Below are 25,567 nucleotides of genomic sequence, written 5' to 3' on the forward strand. Positions count from 1 at the left end.
AGCCTGTCAAAGAAACAACTTTTGTACAAGACTTCATGATATCTGAAAACTGTAGTAGACTCTTTCAGCATCGATTAGTAATTCCTCTTTTATATAATTTTTTGATCTTCCTGTCATGAAAATTGTGATTTTTAAAATTTCCTTCCTCAGTTAGTATGTGTCCTTTCTCATTGTTAGGCCATTATACTTGACAACTCATTCTCTCTAACTGTTCTCATACACATTTCAAGCTGTAAACAGTACACACCCACAGAGTAGGCTCACGCAGTTGTTTAAGGCACTTGGCTCATTCTTCAGAAAGAGCTTGCTTCAGACTCTAAACTGATCATCATTATTTAAGTTTTCTACAGTTTTCCTAATGAGCATAAGTTGAATGTGGGAACAGTTAGTTGTACAAGGACATGATCAACTTCCTTTCTCATTTTTGGCTAACTGACATAATTCCTTATTTGTAACATGCTTAATGTCGACAGAAGATTATAACTTAAATGTTCCTTTCTTCGCCTGTATGCTTGAAGACTTGAAGATACTTGTCCATGTTAGAGAGAGAGAGAGAGAGAGAGAGAGAGAGCGCGCTCTATAGGTTTTCAAAACACACGGTGTTTGAAAAAGAATTCCCTGATTTTAAGTATAATTTTCATGAGGAAATTAATGAGAAATTACATCAATGAGTATATATCATGAAAGAGAATTCCTTCAAGTTTTGTTTAATGTTAGTAGACTTCAATGATGGATCCATTTGTTGCCCTCCACACGTCGAGACGATATTCTACTCCTCGCCACTTATTCACCAACATTTCAGGTATAACCATCCCAACCATTGTGATGATTGATGTAAACAACTTATATCTCTGATCTTTTCACTGTACACTTTTTATGTGGAAGAAAAAGTCCAGTGGGGTTAAATCTGGGTTTCGTGGTGGCCAAGGTAATGGGTCAGCCCTGCCCATCCACCTTCCTGGAAAGCAAGTGTCAAGACCGCCCGCATATGGTCACTGTAATGAGGTGGAGCGTCATCTTGTTGGAAAACCACAAGCCCCTTTCCTGCCTCAATATTGTCCATTTGGGGAAAGACGTACTCTATCAATACGTCACAGTAAACGTCCCCATTTTAAAGCACTACCGTTTTCCTTGAAAAACTTTAGCCAAAGATGGATATTTTTTGCTGTAGGTGGTTCACCACCATACTGACATCTAAAATCATGTTACACTGTTATAACTGACTCAGTTTTCTCAAGCCAAAAACAGACTGTGCTTTCTATTGTGGAGCACACATTGTTGCCGAGTTGCTCTGCACTGCACTGCATGGCCTTGACTGAACTGAGGGAGCAAAAGAAGAAGATAGCACTGGTGCTGTCTCAAGATTAAGCAGACCTGCCAAATGCAGGGAGCCAAACTTGGAGAGTTGATGAATCAAAAACCACAAATTGGAATAGTGTATGTCACTTTGTACAGCTTCTAGGACTTGTTAAAACTAGGGAGTTTTTTCTCAAACACCCTGTATTTTGGATGATTTGTGATCTTTTACTCTCAACTGATTTCGGTGTCAACTACAACAATCTGTAATTTTACCATACAAAAATTACACTGAATGGCAAAAAATGCCACACTTCCTGCAATCTTAGGCACTCCAAAGGTGACAAATACGCTTGCATTTTAATTGTCAAGAGTGAAGGTTTCATTTTGAGATTAACGGTGAGAAATATGGGAAATCTGAAACAGTATGTAATTGAAGAGACATAAATTACTGAGAGTAAAGTATCAAGAGACTCTAAAACTAAAGGACAGAACATAAATCCAATTTCTCTTCGCATAATTCTCTCCATGTCCTATATCTTTATAATGTTCCAATCTGTAAAGTTTTTCCTTGCTGTTGAGTTTATTTCCAAACATGTGCCCACTTATTCTCTTTCATTTCTCTCTTTTTCTTTTCTTCCTTTTACTGGGAGAATGGACTACCTCTGTCCAGCCATCCTGATTTAGGTTTCTTATGGTTTTTGTAAATCATTTCAGGCAAATGCCAGGATAGTTTCTTCATCAAGACCCTGGCCGGCCACCTGACCTATCCTCATGAAGCATTCTTATATACGTGTGTGTGTGTGTGTGTGGGTGTGTGTGTGTGTGTGTTTTATTGACTTATTTCAGCCCTGCTGTTTGATATTCTTTTTGTGTGTTTTCATTTCCGTCTTTCATGTTATTCATGTAGGAGCGGTCTTTAATAGCTAACTGTGAATCACTGTCCCATATATCAATCATGTTGTGGAAATCCTGTTTTTTCCTAGATCATTCCAGATTTTTGTTCTCAGTTATGCAACTTTTCAATTTATTTCTTTGTTGTCAGTAACTTGCTTCTGATTGTAAAGGTCAAGTTCAGTATGAGCTCTTTGTGTAACTTTCATTCAGCACTGGTTTGTATTTTGTAAAATATTTGTGTTTCCACTGTAAACATTATTTATTTTGTGTTTTAATTTAAAACAAAACAAAAAATCATCTGTTCTCTGATAGAAATCTATTTTTGCTGAATACAGGGATTGAGGATTTTTCAGTAGGGAGTACACAGCAAGTTATCTTGGATGGAGAGCCATTGACAGATATAGACGTAACTTCAGGTGTACTCCAGGGAAGTGTGTGGATCCCTAGCTGCTGATGTTGTACACTAATGACCTATCAGACAATTTTGATAGTAAACTTACACTTTTCGCAGATGATGCAGTTATTTGCAATGAAGTACAGTCTGAAAGAAGCTGCACAAGTACTGAGTCAGATCTTCATAAGATCTTAAAGTTGTGTGAAGTCTTGCTTTAAATGTTCAGAAATGTAGGAGTGTGCACTCCACAATATGAAAAAAATGTACTATCCTATAACTAAAATATCAAAAAGTCACAGTTGGAATTGGTAAACTCACATGAATAGCTGGGTGTAACACTTTGTAGGGATGTGAAACAGAATGATCACAAGGCACAGTCATGGATAAAGCAAGTAGTAGACTTTGGTTTACTAGTAGAACATTAGGGAAATGCAATCAGACAACCAAGGAGATTGCTTACAAATCATTTGTGCAAACCATCCTAGAATATTGCTCAAGTGCATGGGACCCATTGAAAATAAGACTAACAGGGTACATTGAACATATACAGAGAAGGAAAGCACAAATGGTTAGAGATTTTTTTGACTCATGGGGGAGTGTCGCAGAGATGTTGAAAGAACTGAACTGACACAAACTTGAAGCTAGACATACACTTTTCTGAGAAAGTCTACTAACAAAGTTTCAAGAACTAGCTTTAAATGATGACTCTAGGAACATACTGCAACCCATAACATATTGTTCTGACAGGGATATTAAGAGAAGGATAGATTAGTTACAGTACATACAGCGGGATTTAACAATAATTTTTCCCACACTTCTCATGTGAATGGAATGGGGAAAAAACCCTTACAATTGGTATAACAGGATGTTAAGGATGGCAGTTATTGCTGAAAGAACCAGTTTTCAGTCAAATCAGTTTTTTTCATCTCCATTTTAACCTGACCATTAAAACCAATCAAAATGACTGGTTTCTGAAATATCCCATTTTCAGTTTTTTGTTGCTTTTATTTTCAGTAATAAATGTAGACGTCATTCAAAGATTGAAAAATGCTAAGACTCCAAGACTTTTGCATTATACACTTAAAAATATCAAATAAAATAGATAAATAAAAGAAAACTTAGGTCATGTACTGTTTACTGCTTTTCTCAAAAAGTAATGAAGTACTGAATATTGCAAAAATAAATAAATAAATAAATAAACAAATAAAATAAAAATAAAAAAATAAATAAAAAGTATTCTCCTACTGATCCAGATTTTTTGGAACTTGGCTCAAAAATTTTGTTGTAATTGAGGATCATACCATTATTTGTGTGTTACAATGTGCCAGTGCTGAAAGATCATAAATGACATGTAAGTTCTCAGTTTCCAAGGGCTACAAACAGGTGTAGATGTACTGTGTAAACACAGGCAGATGATCAGCTACTTTATCTTTGTATTATAAGCCATGAATGAATATTTAAGTTTTTAGTTTATTACTGTTGCCCTGATTTCCTTTCTCTTTTATTATTTCATAGGAATGGTAGACAAGTAATAAGATTTTTGCAAAATTTGTATCATTCATTTTCTTTAAGTATTTCAAATGGAGACCACATTTTGGAGTCAAATATATTTATTTACTTTTTAACTGAAATTTAAATGCTATTGACTTTTTTGTGACAAAACTAACCATTCACTTTCAAAAAATTCAAATGAACAATTTAGATAGTAGGCAAACTAGAACATTTACCAGGAAAGATATCTGACAGTAGTTAATGTTACAGTAATGTAAACAGTGAGATTAAATCAAACAATGGAAAATCCAGGAAGGACTGTAACAATATTAGAGAAGGAAATGCTACTCACCATATAGCGGAGATGGGAGATACTGAGTCGCACAGAGGCACAACTAAAAGATTTTCACAATTACAGCTTTCAGCCATTAAGGTCCTTGTCAACAATAGACACACACACACACACACACACACACACACACACACACACACACACACACACACACACACGCAAATACAACTCACACATACAACTGCAGTCTCAGGCAATTGAAACCATACAGCGAGCAGCAGCACCAATGCATGATGGGAGTGTCGACTGGGTGGGGGTAAGGAGGAGGCTAGGGTGGGGAGGGGAAGGGATAGTATGGTGGGGGTGGCACACAGTAAAGTGCTGCAGTTTACATGGATGACAGGGGAGAGGTGGGAAGGGAGGGGGGAGCAGAAAAGGAGAGAAACAAAAAGAAATAAAAAGAGTGGGTGTGGTGGTGAAAAGATGGCTGTGTAGTGTTGGAATAGGAGCAGAGAGGTGGCTGGATGGGTGAGGACAGTGACTAACGAAGGTTGAGGTCAGGAGGGTTACGGGAACATAGGATGTATTGCAGGGAAAGTTCTCACCTGCTCAATTCAGAACAGCTGGTGTTGCTGGGAAGGATCCATATGACACAGGCTGTGAAGCAGTCATTGAAATGAAGGATATCATGTTTGGCAGTGTGTTCAGCAACAGGGTGGTCCACTTGTTTCTTGGCCACAGTTTGTCAGTGGACATTCATGCAGACAGACAGCTTGTTGGTTGTCATGTCTACAAAGAATGCAGCACAGTGGTTGCAGCTTAGCTTGTAAATCACAAGACTGGTTCCACACGTAGCCGTGTCTCTTATGGGATAAGTGATGTTAGTGACTGGACTGGAGTAGGTAGTGGTAGGGGGATGTACGGGACAGGTCTTGCACCAAGGTCTATTACAGGGGTATGAGCCATGAGGTAAGGGTTTGGGAGAAGGGTTGTGTAAGGATGGACGAGGCGTTACCTACAAACAAATCCGGGAAACAGCTATGGGCACCCGCATGGCACCATCTTATGCCAACCTGTTCACGGGCGATCTAGGGGAATCCTTCCTAAACACCCAGAATCCTAAACCCCTCACTTGGTTCAGATTCACTGATGACATCTTTGCTATCTGGATTGAAGGTTAGGACACCCTATCCACATTCCTCCAGAATGTCAACAACTTCTCCCCCATTTGCTTCACCTGGTCCTACTCAACACAACTAGCCACCTACCTAGATGTTGACCTCCACCTCAAAGATGGTTACATCAGTCCTCCGTCCATATCAAACCTACTAACCACCAGCAATACCTCCTCTTCGAGAGCTGCCAGCCATTCCCTACCAAGAAGTCCTTTCCATACACCCCAATCACCCATGGTCGTCAACCTGCAATGACGAGCAGTCCATCTCGGAACATACCAATGGTCTCACTGAAGCAATCACTGACCGTAATTATCCTCCCAACCTTGTACAAAAACAAATCTCCCATGCCTTATCTTTCCAGTCTCCCACCACCTCCCAAAGTCCCACTGTCTGGCCACAGAGAAGCATTCCCCTCGTTCCCTGCAATATACCCTACGTTCCCATAACCCTCCTGGCCTCAACCTTCATTAGTCACTGTCCTTGCCCGTCCAGCTTTCTCCTTGTTCACATTCCAGCATTACACAGCTGTTATTTCACCACCACACCCAGTCTTTTTATTTATATCCTTTTCTGCTACTTGCTGCTTCCCTACTCCCCACCTCTCCCCTGCCCCCCCCCCCCCTACCCGTCTTACCTGCATCACTTCACTGTCCACCACCTGCACTGTACCATCCCTCCCCCTCCCCGTCCCAGCCTCCTCCTTACCCCCACCCAGTCGTCACTCCCATCATGCACTGGTGCTGCTCCTCGCAGTGTGGTTTCAGTTTCCTGAGACTGCAGTCGTGTGTGTGTGCGTATATTGTTGACAAAGACCTTAATGGCCGAAATCTATAATTGTGAGAATCTTTTTGTTGTGCCTATCTGCGACTCAGCATCTCCACTATATGGTGAGTAGCTTCTTTCCTTCTCTGAAACTCAAGTTGTCACCCTCCAGAGCTACTTGCTGCCCACACAGAACTACAAAAGAACTGTAGCAGCAAGAAGTTTCAGCACACATAATACAACAACATTCAGTTCACTATTATCAGGAGAAAGGTGGGAGGAACTTTTCCAAATAGGTGACACCAACAAAGTATCTTCAGTGATTACTTTGAAAATGCATTGCCTCTGAAAACACAAGTAATAGGAGGCAAAGCTCCAAAAGCAAAGAGATGAATGACAACAGTTTTCAGATGTCAAGTGTGAGAAAAAGAGAACTACTCAGATACAGGGAAAACAGTATCATACCCGTACTTCAGTACATTCAGAAATACCTTCAAATCTAAAAAATAGTGATACACCAGGCAAAAAGAATGGCCTATGAAAAGTTCATAACAGTCAGCACATGAAAGTTAAGCAGTAAGGAAAGTAATAAAGAAGGAAGCAAATGAAGTGTCCCTTAAATGGAAAACGTCACTCTGAACCATGGGAACAAGAATGTAACTGATCAGCAACACATCCCAAATCTTTTAGGTGTTACTATGCAGGATACACAAATAATTTAATAGTCTGTGGCAAAATAGATACTGAAAAGAAACAGAAAAACAAAGTGCACTCATGTTCATCTTTGATGTATGTTTGTGGAACAGCTCCTGATGAAATAATCCATGTTGCATCAACTGTTAACAAAATGTCATCAGGAATTGATGGTATTCCTGATTGCATCATAAAGCAATGTATTACAAACACTTCACTGCCTCTTGCAAGTATAGTCAATTCAACTTTCCTGGCACACATGTTTCCACACTGTTTAAAAGTTGCTAAAGTAGTCCCTCTTCATAGACAAATCAAATATAGAAAACTATAGATCAATTGGCTTATAATCAGGCTTTAGTAAAATCATAGAAAAAGTAATGAATAATAGGCTAATTAAATTTTTAGAGAAAAACAAAATTGTCAGTGATACTCAGCATGGATTTTAGAAAAAATAAATCAACAACTAGCGGCACATATGATTTTATACACAATGCCCTGCAAACAGTGGACAAAAATCAAAATGCTACTGCCATTTTTCAGACTTAAGCCTTTAACATACTGGACCACAACATACTGCTGGACAAGCTCCAATTATTGGCATTAGAGGCATTGAGCAAAAAGGGTTCATATTGTACTTGACTTGACAAAAAGAAAACAGAAAATACAAATAAAACATGAACTGCAGGAAAATATTAGGGTATGTTTCTCAGACACTGTTGTTGTTGTTGTGGTCTTCAGTCCGGAGACTGGTTTGATGCAGCTCTCCATGCTACTCTATCCTGTGCAAGCTTCTTCATCTCCCAGTACCTACTGCAATGTACATCATTCTGTATCTGTTTAGTGTATTCATCTCTTGGTCCCCCTCTACGATTTTTACCCTCCATGCTGCCCTCCAATACTAAATTGGTGATCCCTTGATGCCTCAAAACATGTCCTACCAACTGATCCCTTCTTCTAGTCAAGTTGTGCCACAAACGTCTCTTCTCCCCAATTCTATTCAATACCTCCTCATTAGTTATATGATCTACCCATCTAATCTTCAGCATTCTTCTGTAGCACCACATTTCAAAAGCTTCTATTCTCTTCTTGTCCAAACTGACTACCATCCATGTTTCACTTCCATACATGGCTACACTCCATACAAATACATTCAGAAACGACTTCCTAACACTTAAATCAATACTTGATGTTAACAAATTTCTCTTCTTCAGAAACGCATTCCTTGCCATTGCCAGTCTACATTTTATATCCTCTCTACTTCGACCATCATCAGTTATTTTGCTCCCCAAAAAGCAAAACTCCTTTTCTACTTTAAGTGTCTCATTTCCTAATCTAATTCCCTCAGCATCACCCGACTTAATTCGACTACATCCCATTATCCTCATTTTGCTTTTGTTGATGTTCATCCTATATCCTCCTTTCAAGACACTATCAATTCCGTTCAACTGCTCTTCTATGTCCTTTGCTGTCTCCAACAGAATCACAATGTCATTGGCGAATCTCAAAGTTTTTATTTCTTCTCCATTGATTTTAATACCTACTCCGAATTTTTCTTTTGTTTCCTTCACTGCTTGCTCAATATACAGATTGAATAACATCGGGGAGAGGCTACAACCCTGTCTCACTCCTTTCCCAACCACTGTTTCCCTTTCATGTCCCTCGACTCTTATAACTGCCATCTGGTTTCTGTACAAATTGTAAATAGCCTTTTGCTCCCTGTATTTTACCCCCGCCACCTTCAGAATTTGAAAGAGAGTATTGTCAAAAGCTTTCTCTAAGTCTACAAATGCTAGAAACGTAGGTTTGCCTTTCCTTAATCTAGCTTCTAAGATAAGTCGTAGGGTCAGTATTGCCTTAAGTGTTCCAATACTTCTATGGAATCCAAACTGATCTTCCCCGAGGTCGGCTTCTACCAGTTTTTCCATTCGTCTGTAAAGATTCGCGTTAGTATTTTGCATCCATGACTTATTAAAGTGATTGTTCGGTAATTTTCACATCTGTCAGCACCTGCTTTTTTTGGGATAAGAATTATTATATTCTTGTTGAAGTCTGAGGGTATTTCGCCTGTCTCATACATCTTGCTCACCAGATGGTAGAGTTTTGTCAGGACTGGCTCTCCCAAGGCCGTCAGTAGTTCTAATGGAATGTTGTGTACTCCCGGGGCCTTGTTTCAACTCAGGTCTTTCAGTGCTCTGTCAAACTCTTCACACAGTATCGTATCTCCCATTTCATCTTCATCTACATCGTCTTCCATTTCCATTATATTGTCCTCAAGTACATCACCCTGGTATAGACCCTCTATATACTCCTTCCACCTTTCTGCTTTCCCTTCTTTGCTTGGAACTGGGTTTCCATCTGAGCTCTTGATATTCATACAAGTGGTTCTCTTTTCTCCAAAGGTCTCTTTAATTTTCCTGTAGGCAGTATCTATCTTACCCCTAGTGAGATAAGCCTCTACTTCCTTACACTTGTCCTCTAGCCATCCCTGCTTAGCCATTGTGCACTTCCTGTCAATCTCATTTTTGATACGTTTATATTCCTTTTTGCCTGCTTCATTTACTGCATTTTTATATTTTTTCCTTTCATGAATTAAATTCAATATTTCTTCTGTTACCCAAGGATTTCTACTAGCCCTCGTCTTTTTACCTACTTTATCCTCTGCCGCCTTCACTATTTCATCCCTCAAAGCCACCCATTCTTCTTCTACTGTATTTCTTTCCCCCATTCCTGTCAATTGTTCCCTTATGCTCTCCCCGAAACTCTCTACAACCTCTGGTTTAGTCAGTTTATCCAGGTCCCATCTTCTTAAATTCCCACCTTTTTGCAGTTTATTCAGTTTTAATCTACAGTTCATAACCAATAGATTGTGGTCAGAGTCCACATCTGCCCCTGGAAATGTCTTACAATTTAAAACCTGGTTCCTAAATCTCTGTCTTACCATTATATAATCTATCTGAAAACTGTCAGTATCTCCAGGCTTCTTCCATGTATACAACCTTCTTTTATTATTCTTGAACCAAGTGTTAGCTATGATTATGTTGTGCTCTGTGCATAATTCTACCAGACGGCTTTGTCTTTCATTTCTTAGCCCCAATCCATATTCACCTACCACATTTCCTTCTCTTCCTTTTCCTACTACTGAATTCCAGTCACCCATAACTATTAAATTTTCGTCTCCCTTCACTATTTGAATAATTTCTTTTATTTCATCATACATTTCTTCTATTTCTTTGTCATCTGCAGTGCTAGTTGGCATATAAACTTGTACTACTGTAGTAGGCATGGGCTTCCTGTCTGTCTTGGCCACAATAAGGCGTTCACTATGCTGTTTGTAGTAGCTTACCCACACTCCTATTTTTTTATTCATTATTAAACCGACTCCTGCATTACCCTATTTGATTTTGTATTTATAACCCTGTATTCGCCTGACCAAAAATCTTGTTCCTCCTGACACTGAACTTCACTAATTCCTATAATATCTAACTTCAGCCTATCCATTTCCCTTTTTAAATTTTCTAACCTACCTACTCGATTAAGGGATCCGATATTCCACGGTCCAATACGTAGAACGCCAATTTTCTTTCTCCTAATAATGATGTCCTCCTGATTAGTCCCCACATGGAGATCTGAATAGGGGACTATTTTACCTCCGGAATATTTTACCCAAGAGGATGCCATCATCATTTAACCATAAGTAAAGCTGCATGCCCTCGGGAAAAATTAAGGCTGTAGTTTCCCCTTGCTTTCAGCCATTCGCAGTACCAGCACAGCAAGGCCGTTTTGGTTAGTGTTACAAGGCCAGATCAGTAAATCATCCATACTGTTGCCCCAGCAACTACTGAAAAGGCTGCTGCCCCTCTTCAGGAACCACACGTTTGTCTGGCCTCTCAACAGATACCCCTCCGTTGTGGTTGCACTACGGAATGGCTATCTGTATGGCTGAGGCACGCAAGCCTCCCCACCAAAGGCAAGGCCCATGGTTCTTGGGGGGCGGGGGGGATCTAAAAAAAAAAAAAAAAAAAAAAAAAAAAAAAAAAAAAAAAAAAAAAAAAAAAAAAAAAAGGAGTCCCTCGGGGATTCATTCTTGGGCCAATCCTCTTTGTCCTCTATATAAACAATTTAGACCTAAACATTGTGTCACAAAGAAATACTTTTTATGTAGATGACATAAGCGTCCTTATCACAGTAAATACAAAAAACCAATTACAAACCGCTGTAAATAAAACTACTGCACAGCTACGTAGATAATGAAGAGAAACATCAGTGTGACAATGAACTCCAGCAAACTTCCATCACCTCTGGAAACAAAGTTTTTAAGCATATGGCTTCGAAATAACTTCAAATGGCATAGACATATAAACAAAATGAATGGAACACTAAATAAGATATGTTATAATCTACAGTTACTCTGTGTTAAAGCATGTTTTAACTCTGTCCAAATTGCCTGCTTTGCTCAATTCTGTAGCATCATACTGTAGAAAACTATATTCTCGTGTAATACACTACCTAGTTCACTCATTTTCCTAACCCAGAAAAGAACTGTAAGAGCAATGCAACATGCTTGACAAACAGATTCGTGCAAACCCTCTTACAAAAGTCATCAATCCTCCCACTTCCTTGAATGCACATACTAGAAATCTGTATGTATGTTAAAAAGAATGTAAAAAACATATGAAAATTTTAATCTAGAATGAGATTTTCGCTCTGCAGTGGAGTGTGCGCTGGTATGATACTTGCTGACAGATTAAAACTGTGTGCCGGACCGAGACTCGGACTCGAGACCTTTGACTTTTGCAGGCAAGTGCTCTACCGACTGAGCTACCCAAGCATGACTCACGCCCCATCCTCACAGCTTTACTTCTGCCGGTACCTCTTCTCCTACCTTCCAAACTTTACAGTAGCTCTTCTGTGAACTATGCAGGACTAGCACTCCTGAAAGAAAGGATATTGCAGAGAAATGGCTTAGCCACAGCCTAGGGGATGTTTCCAGAATGAGATTTGCACTCTGCAGCAGAGTGTGTGCTGGTATGAAATTTCCTGGCAGATTAAAACTGTGTGCTTGACCGAGACTCGAACTCGGGACCTTTGCCTTTCAGGGGCAGTGCACACTCCACTGAAAATCTCATTCTGGAAACATCCCCTAGGCTGTGACTAAGCCATGTCTCCGCAATATCCCTTCTTTCAGAAGTGCTAGTACTGCATGGTTCGCAGGAGAGCTTCTGTAAAGTTTGGAAGGTAGGAGACGAGGTACTGGCGGAAGTAAAGCTGTGAGGACGGGGCATGAGTCGTGCTTGGGTAGCTAAGACGGTAGAGCACTTGCCCGTGAAAGGCAAAGGTCCCGAGTTCGAGTCTCAGTCAGGCACACGGTTTTAATCTGCCAGGAAGTTTTGAAAATTTTAATATCCTTGAGCATGACAAGACAAGAGGAAAACCTTGACGTTCAGTCAGTAAGGAAATCAGCCTACAAAACTTCCACAATAAACAGTGGTATACAAATTTACAATAGTCTTCCACATAAGGTAAAAATCATGTCATCATTCACACTCTTTCGTAAACCGTAAGGGTGTTGTTATTAGATCATTGCTTATACTCAGCAGCAGAATTTTTATAACATTAGAGATACAAGAGACTTGAAACAAGACAGTTCCGCTACTGCAAGTAGTGCAAGCTCTTTTATGAATGAAAATAAAATTTAAATAGCTACTAAAATAATAGTGTATTTTTACTGTGTTGTGTTTGTTTTGTGTCCCACAATCCGGAAAAAAAATTTGGATGAATGAATATATAAATAAATCTTTTGGACAATATTTATTGCCTTCCTATTTAGACAAGATTTATTGAAAATATATTAATATCAGTAAAAAAATATTTATTGTCCAATATGCCCATAAATACATGTATCATAATTGTTGATCTGTAAGTCAATTCCTTTCATCAGAAACATCATTCAAAAATGCTACCTGTCATGCAGAAGCCATACTGCTTCCCAACAGTGATAAATTTATTTTTTATTTATTTATTTTTTCTGTCCATCCATAGGCAATATAGATTGTATGGATGTTGTCAACAAATACATATATATGATACATATATTTTTGAGCTACAAATAACAAGCCTGGCATGCACCTTCTACTCTGCTCCCAAATAATGTAAGGCTCACTGCTTCTTGCAAAGGAGGACAACAGGTACATTACTGTCTCAGTAATGCTGTACCAATTCTCATCTCAAATGTTTGTTGATCAGTTCCAAATGATAGTGTTGTTATTAAAATAGCTCTGATTGCTCTTCCTGTTTTCTATAATAACCCATTATTTTAAAGCAATGAAAATTTTATGAATAAACATTACTGTTTCCTGAAAGCATTTTATTTAAAAACAAAAAAGTTGAGCACCATTACTATGACAAAATGGTATACCAATTTTTTACCTGGTTTTAGTAAAAACTGAAGAACTGTTATAACTAATACCAAACACCAACCAAAAATGTTGGTTATTCAGAACTAAAATACCAATGTTAATTTTAAACGATCAGTTTTTCTCATTCCTATGGGATGTACCCTCAGCCATGCACTTCACAGTGATTTGCAAAGTGTAGATATAGATTCTGGTATCCATAAAGTGAAAAATGTTATATATAGGTTGAAAAAATAAATTGCTGTCTGAAATGCCAACTATTTATCCGCTATCAAACATTTTTGCTCTCCTTTAGCACTTACTGTGATTGATCAACAAGCAGATGTGAGAAATTGTAGAATGAAGCAATGACTATGAATTAACACTTTGCCTAGGTTTAATAGATTTTTAGAAACTGTTTGACTGATTTCCTTCACAATTTGTACTAATAGTCCCTTGTTTGACTGATTTCCTTCAAAATTTGTACTAACAGTCCCTAAGGAACATGTCATTGATCCTACCTAAGTTATTACTCTGCAGATCATATAGGTCAATGCTAAAGTTTCAGTTATACTTCAACAGGATGGTGAGAAATTCAGAACTGAAATAGGAGACAGACAAGTAGATTCCACACTACAAAAGCTAATTTCAGCTTATCTAGAAATAATTTTCAGATCCTTAAACTTTGAAAACAAAGAAGGAATATTTGTTAATGGGACATTTCTGAATCACTTTTGTTTTCTTCATGACATTTTCCTATCTGTGTGCCTCTTCTGTACATAAGTTTCAACAATTACTGGAAGTAGTTAATAGAGGAAGTCTAAAAGTAGGGCTGAAAATTAATTACAACAAGACTAAGATAATGTGCGATAAACAGATCAAAAAGGAAACTCTACAAATTAACATCAAAGTCGTAGATCCAGCTCATGAGTGTTTGTGTTTAGGACAGTTTGCGAATGAGCGGTTCAAAAAAGCTCACAATTTGCAGCATTGTCCCAATAAATGATCATGATACTTTGGTTCTGAGTAGAGTGGATGACTTTGAAGGATTTTTGGCAAGCTAGGCTGTGACTTTCTGGACTTGCGCCATTGGGTTGAGAACTGTAAGGTCCCCCTAAGTTTATCAGGTGTGCAGTACACATTAGTGGCTGCTACTCAGGTAGCTGACAGTGTTTGGGATGTACACAATGTTTTTTTTTAGATTAGGTGACTCTCCATCCAAGGCAGATAATGATAGCTGTAGGAAACCCAGAAGTATCAGTGCAAGATCCAAAGAAATGCCTCCTACATGTGAGAGTATTAAAATCCTAAAGGTTATCTGCCAAAGCATTCACAACAAAGTAAAGCTCACATAATGCTAGGTACAGACAGCTGTTTGAAACCTGAAATTGATAGTGATGAGTTTTTCTGGGAAAATTTAAGTGTGTGTAGGCAAATGGGAAATGGATGTGGTGTACTTGTTGCAGCAGACAAGAAACTCATATCTACTGAACAGAAATTGAAGCTATGTGTGAGATTGCTTGGGCATGACTCAGTACTAGGGGTGGGTGTAAAATAATAATTGGTTCATTTTGTCACTCTTCTCCTGACGTAACCAAAACCTTAGAGAGAACCTCAGTTCACCTGTACGTAAGTTTCCCAGTTATACCATAATCATTGGTGGAGACTGTAATCATCCAACAATCCATTGGGAAAATTACCATTTTATTAGTGGTGGGCATGATAAGATATCCTATGAAATATTACTAAATGCCTTCTCTGAAAACTGCCCAGAACAGTTAGTTTGGAACTCCCAGTCATGATGGAAAATATTGGATGTAATGGCAAAAAATAGACCTTACCCCTTTGAGGGATATAAGTGACCATGCTGTAGTTTCAGCAACAATGATTACTAAAGTACAAGGGCAACTAAACCAAGCAGAAAGATATATATAAGTTCAGTCAACTAGCTAAAAAATCAGTAGTGTCATATCTCAGCGAGGAACTTGAAACATTCAACACAGGTAGGAGCACGTAGAGGAACTAAGCCTCAAGTTTAAAAGAATAAATGACCATACAGTCAACAGATATGTACCCCGTTCATAGTGGAAGAGACCCTCCATGGTACACAGTCTCTGTAAAGAAAGTACTAAAGAAACAGAGATTACTGATAATAGGTGAAAACAAAGCATAGGACTACAGATAGAGAGAAGCTAAATGAAATACATTTTACTGTCAAGCGAGCGATGCTTCAAGTCTTCAGTGACAGCTGTAGCAGAATATTGTCAAATGATCTTTGCAAAACCCAAAGAAATTCTGGTTGTATGGAAAGGCTGTTAGTGGCAACAAAGTTAGTGTCCAGTCCCTAGTGATTAGGTAGGAACTGAAACTGAGGGTAGCAAAGCAAAAGCTGAAATGCTTAACTCCAATTTCAAATGTTCCTCCACAAAGGAGAACTGCCATAATTTAATCCTTGAACCACTGAAAAGATGAGTGCAATAAGTATTAGTGTCAGTGACATTAACAAACGGCTGAAATCATTAAAGCTGAATGAAGCTCCATGGCCCAATGGAATCCCTAACAGATTCTCTACTGAATATGTGGCTACGTTAGCCCCTCTTTGTGCTATGATCTAATGTATATCCATCGAACAAAAAACAGTGCCCAGTTTTTGGAAAAAAGCATAGGTCACATTCATGTACAAGAAGGTTAGTAGAAGTGATCCACAAAACTACTGTCCAGTATCCTTGACAGTGATATGTTGTAGAATCTTGACACATATTCTGAGCTCAAACATAATGAGGTATCTCAAACAGAATGACCTTCTCCTTGCTAACAAGAATGGATTGCAAAAACATGAGTCATGTGAAACCCAACTCGTACTTTTCTCACGTGACATACTGAAACTTTCGATGAAGGCAGTCAGGTAGATGCATAATTTCGTGATTTCTGGAAAGCCTTTGACTCAGTACCACACCAATGCTTATCGTCAAAGGTACAATCATGTGGGGTATCAAGTAAAATTTGTGACTGGATTGAGGACTTGTTGATAGGGAGTACACAGTATTTTATCTTGGACAGAGAGTCATTGTCAAATGTAGTACTAACTTCAGGTGTGCCCCAGGGAAGCGTGTTGGGAACCTTGCTGTTAATGTTGTATATTAATGACCTTGTGCACAATATTAATAGTAACCTCAGACTTTTTGCAGATGATTCAGTTATCTATAATGAAGTACTGTCTGAAAGAAGTTGCATAAATATTCAGTCAAATCTTGAGATTTCAAAGTGGTGTAAAGATTGCTAACTTGCTTCAAATGTTCAAAAATGTAAAATTGTGCACTTCACAAAATGAAAAAATTGTACCCTATGACTGTTATATCAATGTGTCACAGCTGGAATTAGCCATCTCATACAGATACCTAGATGTAACAGTTTCTAGTGATGTTGCTGTTGTGGTCTTCACTCCAAAGGGTTTGACACAGCTCTCGATGCTATGCTGTCCTGTGCTAACCTCTTCATCTGCAAGCTACATCCTTCTGAATCTGCTTACTGTATTCTACTGTATTCATCTCTTGGTCTCCCTCTGTGATTTTTACCCCCCTCCCCACAGTACTAAATTGGTGGTCCCTTGATGCCTCAGAATGTGTCGTACCAACTGACCCCTTCTTTTAGTCAGGTTGTAACACAAATTTCTCTTCTCCACAATTCTGTTCACTACTTCCTCACTAGTTGCATGATCTATCGATCTAATCTTCAGCAGTCTTCTGTAGCAACACATTTCAAAAGCTTCTATTCTCTTCTTGTTTAAACTGTTTATTATCCATGTTTCACTTCCATTCATGGCTGCACTCCATATAAATAGTTTCAGAAACCACTTCCTGACACATAAAACTATACTTGATGTTAACAAATTTCTCTTCTTCAGAAACACTTCTTGCCAGTCTACATTTCACATCCTCCATACTTCGGCCATCATCATTTATTTTGCTGCCCAAATAGCAAAACTCGTCTACTACTTTAAGTGTCTCATTTCCTAATCTAATTCCCACAGCATCACCTTATTTAATTACACTGTGTTTAATTGTCCGCAGTTTACTTTTGTTGATGTTCATCTTATATCCTCCTTTCAAGGCCCTGTCCATTCCCTTCAACTGCTCTTCCAAGTATTTTGTTGTCTCTGACAAAATTACAATGTCATCTGCAAACCTTAAAGTTTTTATTTCTTCTCCCAGAACTTTAATTCCTACTTCAAATTTTTCTTTTGTTTCCTTTACTGTTTGCTCAATATACAGATTGAATAACAACAGGAATGGGCTACAACTCTGCCTCACTCCCTTCTCAACCACTGCTTTCCTTTCATGCCCCTTGAACCTGATAACTGCCATCTTGTTTCTGTACAAGCTGTAAATAGCCCTTCACTCCTAGTATTTTATTCCTACTACCCTCACAATTTTAGAGAGAGTATTCCAGTCAAAAGCTTTCTCTAAGTCTACAAATGCTATAAACATAGATTTGTCTTTCCTTAACCTACCTCCTAAGATAAATCATAGTGTCAGCATTGCCTCACATGTTCCTACATGTCTCTGGAGTCCAAACTGATCTTCCCTGATGTTGATTTCTACCAGTTTCTCCATTCTTCTACAAAGAATTCATGTTAGCATTTTGCAACCATGACTTATTAAACTGATATTCGGTAATTTTCACACCTTTCAGCACCTGCTTTCTTTGTAATTGGAATTATTATATTCTTCTTGAACCTGAGAGTATTTTGCCTGTCTCCTACATGGAAGAGTTTTGTCATGGCTGGCTCTCCGAAGGCTGTCAGTAGCTCTAACGCAATGTGGTCTATTCCCGGGGCCTTGTTTCGACTTAAGTCTTTCAGTGCTTTGTCAGATTCTTCTTACAGTATCATATCTCCCTTCTCACCATCATCTACATCTTCTCCCATTTCCCTAATATTGCCATCAATTAAATATCCCTTGTATAGACGCTCCACATATTTGCTCCACCTTTCTGCTTTCCCTTCTTTGCTTAAGACTGGTTTTCCATCTGAGCTTGTGATATTCATCACGATGGTTCTCTTTTCTCCAAAGGTCTTTTTAATTTTCCTGTAAGCAGCATATATGCTTCTAGATTCTTACATTTGTCCTCTAGCCATTCCTGCTTAGCCATTTTGCACTTCCTGTTGATCTCATTGCGTAGATGTTTGTTTTCCATTTAACCTTTTTCAGTTACTGCATTTTTATATTTTCTCCTTTCATTGATTAAATTCATTATCTCTTGTGTTACCCAAGTATTTCTACTAGCCCTTGTCTTTTGACCTATTTGATCCTCTGCTGTCTTCACTATTTCATCTCCCAAAGCTACCCATTCTTCTTCTATTGTATTCCTTTCCCCTGTTCTTATCAAATGTTCACTAATGATCTCTCTGAAACTCTCTACAACCCCTGGTTCTTTCAGTTTATCAAGGTCCAGTCTCCTTAAATTTCTGCCTTTTTGTAGTTTCTTCAATTTTAATCAGCAGTTCATAATTGTGCCCTTGGAAATGTCTTACAATTTAAAACCTGGTTTCAAAATCTCTGTCTTACCAATACATAACCAAACTAAAATCTTCCAGTGTCTCCAGGTCTCTTCCACATATACAACCTTCTTTTATGGTTCTTTATATAGCCTCTTTCATGATTCTTACACCAAGTGTTAGCTATGATTAAATTACGCTCCGTGCAAAATTCTGCCAGGCAGCATCCTCTTTCATTCCTTTCCCACAGTTTGTATTCACCTACTTCTTTTCCTTCTCTTGCTTTTCCTACTATTGAATTTGAGTCCCCCATGAGTATTAAATTTTCACCTCCCGTAACTAACTGAATAATTTCTTTTATCAAATCACACGTTTCCTCAATATCCTCCTCATCTGTGGAGCTAGTTGGCAAATAAACTTGTACTACTGTGGGTGTGGGCTTTGCGTCTATCTTGGCTACAATAATGCATTCAAATGCTGTTCATATTAGCTATCCATTTCCCTTTTTAAATTTTTTGACCTACCTGCCCAATTAAGCGATCTGACATTCCATGGCCCAATCTGTACAACGCCAGTTTTATTCTCCAGATACCAACGCCATCCTAAGTAGTCCCTGCCAGGAGATCCAAATGGGGGACTATTTTACCTCTGGAATATTTTACCCAAGAGGACACCAACATCATTTAACCATACAGTAGAGCTGCACACCCTCGGAAAAAAATATGGCTGTAGTTTCCCCGTGCTTTCAGCCATTCACAGTACCGGCACAGCAAGGTCATTATGGTTGATGTTACAAGGCCAGATCAGTCACTTATCCAGACTGTTGCCCCTGCAACTACTGAAAAGACTGCTGCCCATCTTCAGGAACCACATGTTTGTCTGTCCTCTCAACAGATACCCCTCCATTGTGGTGCTACAGAAGAATGCTGAAGATCAGATGGATAGATCACATAAGTAATGAGGCGATACTCAATAAAACTGGGGAGAACAGAAATTTGTGGCACAACTTGACTCTAAGAAGGGATCGGTTGGTAGGACATGTTCTGAGGCATCAAGGGATCACCAATTTAGTATTGTAGGGCAGCGTGGAAGGTAAAAATCATAGAGGAAGACCAAGAGATGAATACACTAAGCAGATTCAGAAGGTTTTAGGTTGCAGTAGGTACTGGGAGATGAAGAAGCTTTCACAGGATAGAGTAGCATGGAGAGCTGCATCAAACCAGTCTCTGGACTGAAGACCACAACAACAACAACAACAACAACTTCAACAACAGAGGCTAAAAAAATGGAATTCAAAAAGTTAATTACGTGGACATCATCATCCATCTATAAAGTCAGATCCTTGTTTCAAACTTTAATTTAATTAAGTCAGTTTAGTTTTTTGTTTCATTAACACATGGCACATGTACTTTATTACAGTTTCTGTAATAAGATAACTGCTAATTCATTTGCCACTCTTTGTCCAATGCTAAAGTCTGTGGTATTTCACATTATCCTGCTACTTATGAGACAGTAAAAACTAACACAATCCGTTTCCATTTAATGGGCATACATGCATTAGTAATTTTGGGAGTGTAAGATACCATATTCTGGTGTACAGTCTTATTTAATCTTTAATGACCGAAAGTCTGCTTCTCCATTGACCTGCATTTGTTTTTAAGTACATTGTGTTAAATTATTTTCATGTTTCCCTACTCATAATGGTTACAAATGAGCACTTGTGTATGTGAAATAAGAGTAAACAATGTTACAAAGTTACAACCGAATTATCATCTACATAAGTCAGAAAATACAGCTTTTAGAAGCTCTCAGCTTTTAATCGCATGACTGGAGTATTTACATCTTATGATCGTTTTATCTTTACGTTTATGCACATATATGGCATGTTGTTCACAAGTCCTAGTGACATTACTGTACTGTTTTATTAGTTTATTTTTAATGAGTTCAGGCAATGAATCACCAATGACCATTGGTTTTCTTTAGCCCTCTCTCACCACCTTAACTGTAACAAATATTTATCATTTCAGGAGAACCAGATGATTAGCCAACGCAACAACAATCTAAATGAATACTACGAAAACCTTCGAAATAATGTTATTACTTTACTGGAGCATGTGAGATTACCTGGTGGAGGTAGTGGACAACCAGGAATTGGACCTGCTCCTGGAGAAAAGTTGGTTCATGATAATTTTGACAGCTACCTCAGTAAGCTTCAGACCCTATGTACTTCCGATGGTTACTGTGATGCCGAAGGTAATCGACCATTGTATGAAACTGTGAAATCTGCTCTACAAGACTTTACTGTACTGCCTACACCCATCTGAATTTAACAAACAAATTAATATGATCTGCAGGTTGATGCTGAGAAAATTGAGTATTGATCCTACCATTTACGGATAATGTGTGAGTCAGTTGGCATTATCGTGAAATAGTGCTGTGAATGAATTAGTATGCAGTGATCTTAGTATGTATTTGACTCAACAGTAGTGTCTTTGACACTAGATACTTGGGTTGTTACCCATGCTACCGTTTTTAATGGTTATCAGCTAATTTTGTGCATCTATGCTGGTGTGACTACTTGTGTCTGAACCTGTGATCCCCGACCTGCAAGTGCATCTGTGCAATTGATTGTAGGCATAAAATATCAACGAATTCAACTGTGTTGTGATTAATAGTTTATACAGACTTGTAAGTATTGTAATCCTCAATGCTATAGGTCAGTGTTGTAATAGATCGTTTTCTTTGGGAGATGTCTGTATTAACACCACTCTTAAATGCTACAATGAAGACAAATGTGGTATATGCAGCAATGGATTTAATTAAAAATTAAATTATTTCACATTTCTGAGTGGTTTACTCATGTTTCCAAAAACTATGTCCAATGTAGATGAATTTGCCATTCATGTGTGACAGTTGATTTTGTTGATTGTCCTTGGATGTGAATTCACTAGAGTGACATTCTACTCCATTGAAAATAAATAACACGTTGTTGTGTATCCTATGTAGAATAAATATTCTGTTTGTTAGAGCAAAAAAAGAAAAGTGTTATTTACAAGTATTACATGATCATTGTACAAGACTATTTTTGTGCACATCCCTTCAAGTTTTATGATTTCTTGTGTAAGACTACAACAGTCAATACTTTATTACCATAAGCAAAAAGTTTCAATGGAAATACAGGGCAATATATTGACACTACAGTAATGATATTTTCTATGAGGTATATTTGTCCTCTCCTATAACTGGATATGACATCATGGTGCTAGATGATGGTGTTGCAGTCATGAATGACATCTGATACATTTTTTGCAATTGTCTTAAGTGAAGAATAAAGAATATTGTTTGTTTATGCCTCAACAGATAGCTTGTTAGACTGATGTGTTTTTGTTTGTTGTTGTATTATTGATTTTTGTTAATGCCATTTAAGCAGAAGTTGCTGTTTATGCCAACATAATGGCAGCTACAAATATTTATCCCTATTAAATGTTATTAAAGCCTTATATGTAATCTTCTGTGAAAGAAATACTTTCCATTTTCATTTATATGTACTTAGTGTGTATTTATTTTTTGAAATCTGAAAAATACACCAAATTTTTCTAAAGTTCAACTGTAACATGAGAATGACAAGAAAATTTGGAACTACATAAGAGTGTGCAATGCATGTAACGTGATTACAAAGTAAATACTGTATTAGGCAATATCTCAGTGTTCTGTAAATTATTCTGCTTGTTATTTGTCTACACTAGGATTGGTTAACTTATGAAATTTGTAAAACAAAAATTAAATCAGACAAAGCTGTGCTCTAAGCTGAAATTACACATATAATTATTTGCATTTATGTTACCTTCCTGTGTAATGCATAGTCCATAATGCTGTTTCTTTTAAACTGGACGGATAGGTACTCCAGGATAAAAAACTTCTTGTTTCAAATGCCTGCATTCTATGAATTGTGAATTTTCCAAGGAGTTTGACAATTCATTAAGCACTTTAAATCTAATACAGTACTTACCAAGAATATAATTTTAATGCTTTAACAAAAAATGATATTAAATTTATTTTTTGTTCATGTAAACAAAATAAAAATAAATTGTCTAGATGTTTTTTAAGAAACAATTGCTACTCATGATGTCAATCACTGGATTAAAACTGAACCTGTGCAGTTTACCAATTTTAGGTAAAGAACAATCAGTATGGCCTTTTGCCATGTGCTGAAAGCTCAAAAGTTATTAGAAGTTAGAGACAAGGTTTTAACCACTGGGAAATAACATGTACATAGGATACCAAGAGAGTATCAATAAAACAATCATCTTTCTGCATGTTTATATTGCAGCTTGTGTAAAAGATGATGGATGTTTAGGTAACAGCACAAGTCAATGCATATTTTCTGGTCATTTTATTTTGTATTTTTGTAATGCTATGAAAAAATGTTGATATACTGCTTTGTAGCCTCAAAAAACTAAAATCAAGACACTCACAAAGAGAAATATTTAATTCAGTTGACCTTCATTAGGTTCTCCAACAGGTGTTGTACAAGCATTTGCAGCTGCTTCTGAAATGTCATGATGTGATGATAGTTTTATATACATATTAATATTTTAGTATCACTTCATATGTATTATGTATTGTCAAAATATATTACTGTTATGATGTACACTGTTATCTCAGACCCTTATTCATAAACACGGCTCATTAACCATTGGAGCAACTGCAAATGCCATAGCTGCAGCACATAACAAATTAGTCTGTCTCCAGGTGTAATATAGAATTCATTAACTATCATCAGTGTATAGTATATATGTGTTAATGATGTTAAATCAAAGGTAATAAAAAAGTCATGAAAAATAGTTTAAGTTCACTAGCTTTTTTGTCTGAAGACATTAGTTGATAGAGTAAAAATGGTAGGAAAATGCATGCAATTTGATATTTTTATTTTATTTTTTTTAAATTTTAGCACATGCACTGCTTAAAATAATTACAGAATCTTTCAGATGTCCTTATAAACACTGGAGGTAATGTCATGTCTGGTGCATTTTTAAGTATGAAATCTCAGTATTGTTATAAGAACTGTAAAATGTTGTTCAACTCATCTAAACACATCAATTTCAAGAGAAAGGTAAGTAGGGTCTAGCTGAAATAATGGAACTCCAAAAATTTAGGGTTAGTGCTCATTTTGATATTAGTAGATGTGATGCATTTTGACAGCAACATCACTCAATGGGTTCAAGGGCATGGTGATCTATTTGTAGAATGGATACTGCAGAGTCACACAGTGAGTAAGTAAACAGTTGTAGGCTTTCTTTCAGATGGCAGGAGATCTTTAGGAGAATGAGGTTAGGGTTACCAATGAATGACCACTCAATCTAACCACTTGCTCATGTCCTGTCAGGATCAAACACAGAATGCAGTTTGGCTATAGAAAGTCTTACACACAGGAATAGGCTGAATTCAAACTATCCATTAATGTGCTTGCAGAAGGTGTCACTTTTGCCCATAGTTATACTATGTGATCAAAAATATCCGGACACCTGGCTGAAAATAACTTACCAGTTTGTGGTGCCCTCCATCGGTAATGCTGGAATGCACTATGGTGTTGGCCCACCCTTAGCTTTGAAGACAGCTTCCACTCTCACAGGCATACGTTCAGTCAGGTGGTAGAAGTTTTCTTGGGGAATGGCAGCCCATTCTTCATGGAGTGCTGCACTGAGAAGAGGTATCAACGGTGGTTGGTGAGGCCTGGCACAAAGTAGGCTTTCCACAACATCCCAAAGGCGTTCTATAGGATTCAAGTCAGGACTCTGTGCAGGCCAGTCCATTACTGGGATGTTATTGTCGTGTAACCACTCCGCCACAAGCTGTGCATTATGAACAGGTGCTTGATCGTGTTGAAAGATGCAGCCGCCATCCCCAAATTGCTCTTCAACAGGAGGAAGCAAGAAGGTACTTGAAACATCAATGTAGGTCTGTGCTATGATAGTGCCACACAAAACAAGGGGTGCAAGCCCCCTCCACGAAAAACATGACCACACCATAATACCACCACCTCCGAATTTTACTGTTGGCAGTACACACACTGGCAGATGGTATTCACCGGATATTCGCCATACCCACACCCTGCCATCGGATCACCACATTGTGTACTGTGATTCAACAGCACTCAATGTTTTTCCAATGTTCAATCATCCAATGTTTACACTCCTTGCACCAAGCAAGGCATTGTTTGGCATTTACAAGCAAGATGTGTGGCTTCTGAGCAGCCACTTGACCATGAAATTCAAGTTTTCTCACTTCTCACCTAATTGTCATAGTACTTGCAGTGAATCCTGATGCAGTTTGGGATTCTTTTGTGATGGTCTGGATAGATATCTGCCTATTACACGAAGTCAGCCTGTACACTTTTGTGCTGTACATATCCCTTCATGTTTCCACTTCACTATCACATTGGAAACAGTGCACCTAAGGATGTTTAGGAGTATGGAAATCTTGTATACAGATGTATGACAAGTGACACCCAATCACCTGACCATGTTCAAAGTCCATGAGTTCCGCGGAACACCCCATTCTGCTCTCTCACGGTGTCTAATGACTGCTGAGGTCACTGATATGGAGTACCTTGTAGTAAGTAGGTGGTAGCACAATGTACCTGATGTTAAAAATGTTTGTTTTTGGGGGTGTCCG

At 38.0% G+C, this 25,567-nt stretch overlaps 1 protein-coding gene across 1 annotated transcript in view; it reads left to right on the forward strand.

Annotated features, from left to right (window-relative positions):
• The window catches only part of LOC126480242 (trithorax group protein osa-like), a gene marked incomplete at its 5' end in the record, with an annotated part of 286,292 nt that extends 262,545 nt beyond the window's left edge, over nt 1–23,747 (forward strand). Inside the window, one exon of the mRNA XM_050103963.1 lies at nt 20,920–23,747. Within this exon, the coding sequence (XP_049959920.1) occupies nt 20,920–21,216 (297 nt within the window). The remainder of the gene's footprint in view (nt 1–20,919) is intronic.
• Nucleotides 23,748–25,567: the final 1,820 nt, after the last annotated feature.

Source organism: Schistocerca serialis, chromosome 1 (genome assembly GCF_023864345.2).
Source record: "Schistocerca serialis cubense isolate TAMUIC-IGC-003099 chromosome 1, iqSchSeri2.2, whole genome shotgun sequence".
NCBI classification, from domain to species: Eukaryota; Metazoa; Arthropoda; class Insecta; order Orthoptera; family Acrididae; genus Schistocerca; species Schistocerca serialis.